Source organism: Nothoprocta perdicaria, unplaced genomic scaffold (genome assembly GCF_003342845.1).
Source record: "Nothoprocta perdicaria isolate Ctin4 unplaced genomic scaffold, notPer1 scaffold_1728, whole genome shotgun sequence".
In the NCBI taxonomy this organism is placed as follows: Eukaryota; Metazoa; Chordata; class Aves; order Tinamiformes; family Tinamidae; genus Nothoprocta; species Nothoprocta perdicaria.
This window is the reverse complement of record NW_020454903.1, coordinates 1-1,415: the sequence shown is the minus strand read 5'-3', so window position 1 is coordinate 1,415 and position 1,415 is coordinate 1. Positions and strand designations below refer to the sequence as shown.

The 1,415-nt window shown below is 70.0% G+C and overlaps 1 protein-coding gene across 1 annotated transcript; it reads right to left on the bottom strand.

Moving 5' to 3' along the window:
* Window positions 1-5: 5 nt before the first annotated feature.
* On the bottom strand, window positions 6-535 carry LOC112944734 (RNA-binding protein MEX3D-like; the record flags this gene model as incomplete). Its single annotated transcript, XM_026036242.1, has 1 exon — window positions 6-535. A coding segment is annotated over one exon (530 nt), but the record flags the coding sequence as incomplete, so codon positions are not given.
* Window positions 536-1,415: the final 880 nt, after the last annotated feature.

Genomic DNA, 1,415 nt, shown 5'->3' with positions numbered 1-1,415 from the left:
GGCGCCTTGGCCCAGAGCGCGGCCGCGCCGCCCTGCAGCTCCAGGCACACGTCGGTGCCGTTGGAGTGGAAGTCGTTGTCGGCGTTGACGTCGACGAAGGAGCCTGTCCGCATGGTGATGTGCGCCTCGATCTCCTCGCGGGCCCGGTCCACGTTCTCGGGCATGCCCGTCACCTCGAAGACGGGCTCCTTGTCCCGGCTCGGCGTCACGATGTACGTGTGCGTCTGCTGCTGGATGCGCTTGATGGTGGCTCCCTTGGGCCCCACGACGAGCCCCACGACGCGGTAGGGCACCCGCACCTGGATGGTGGTCTGGCCCGGCAGGTTGGGCGGCCCCGGCAGGGCGCCCGCCAGCCCGTTGGCTTTGTTGCGCGTCGCCCGGATCATGGAGAAGTGCTCGGCGGCCGAGAGGATCTCCCGCTTGGCCATCTCCACGTCCTCCTTGCGGCCGGTGACGATGAAGACGGGCTCCTCGCCCCGCACGGGCGTCTTGATGTACGTGTTGGTCTTGGCGCGCAGCGCTTTGATCTTGCAGCCTGCGGGGCCGGGGGGACGGAGAAAAGCAGCCGTCAGAGCCGAGCAGCCGCCGGGCGCCCCTGCCCATCGCCCGCAGCGGGTGCCCTCCGTGAAGCCACCCCCAAAGCAGCCCGCGCTCCTCTTCCTCCCTCCCCCCGAGGAAGGGCAGGGCCCTCGAGGGGCTGCGGGGACAGGCCGCGCTCCCCCCARCACGGGGGCATTAATTAGCGCCAATAATTTACAGTGACGAAGCTGCCAGATTCCGCGAGCCAGGTATCGCCACCCTCCTCTCGGGCTGCGCCGACCCTTCCACAAGCCACATCCAGCACTTCTGCCCCGCCGATGCTGGAGGCGGGAACGGGACCTGGCCAGGGCCAGGGCCTCAGCTCATCCCTGGCTACAAGGTCCCGGACAGCAGAGGAAGCGTCGACTCGGCTGCTCCTTCCCAGCCCTTCCCACGGGCAAAGCCAGGGGCTGGGTAAGAACCSAAGGGGCGCCCGGCTCCAGCCTCCCCAAGGCAGCAGGGCCAGAGGGGCGCGGGCGGCCGCGGCTCCGGCTGCACCCGGCGGAGCCGGGGAAGGGGCTGGGCATCATCCCAGCCTGCTGCCTGGCACGAGCCCAGGCGGGAGCAGCCATGGGAGCCTGGGACACACGGGCAGCTCCGCGGGCTCCGGCTCCCCACGGGACACACAGGCAGCCCAGGACACATGGGCAGCTCCGGGGCTCTGGTTCCACATGGGACACACAGGAGCCTGGGACACACGGGAACTTGGGACACACGTGCAGCTCCGGGGCTCCAGCTCCTCACGGGACACACGGGCAGCCCGGGACACATGGGCAGCTCCGCGGGCTCCAGCTCCACATGGGACATACGGGCAGCCCAGGACACACGGGCAGCTC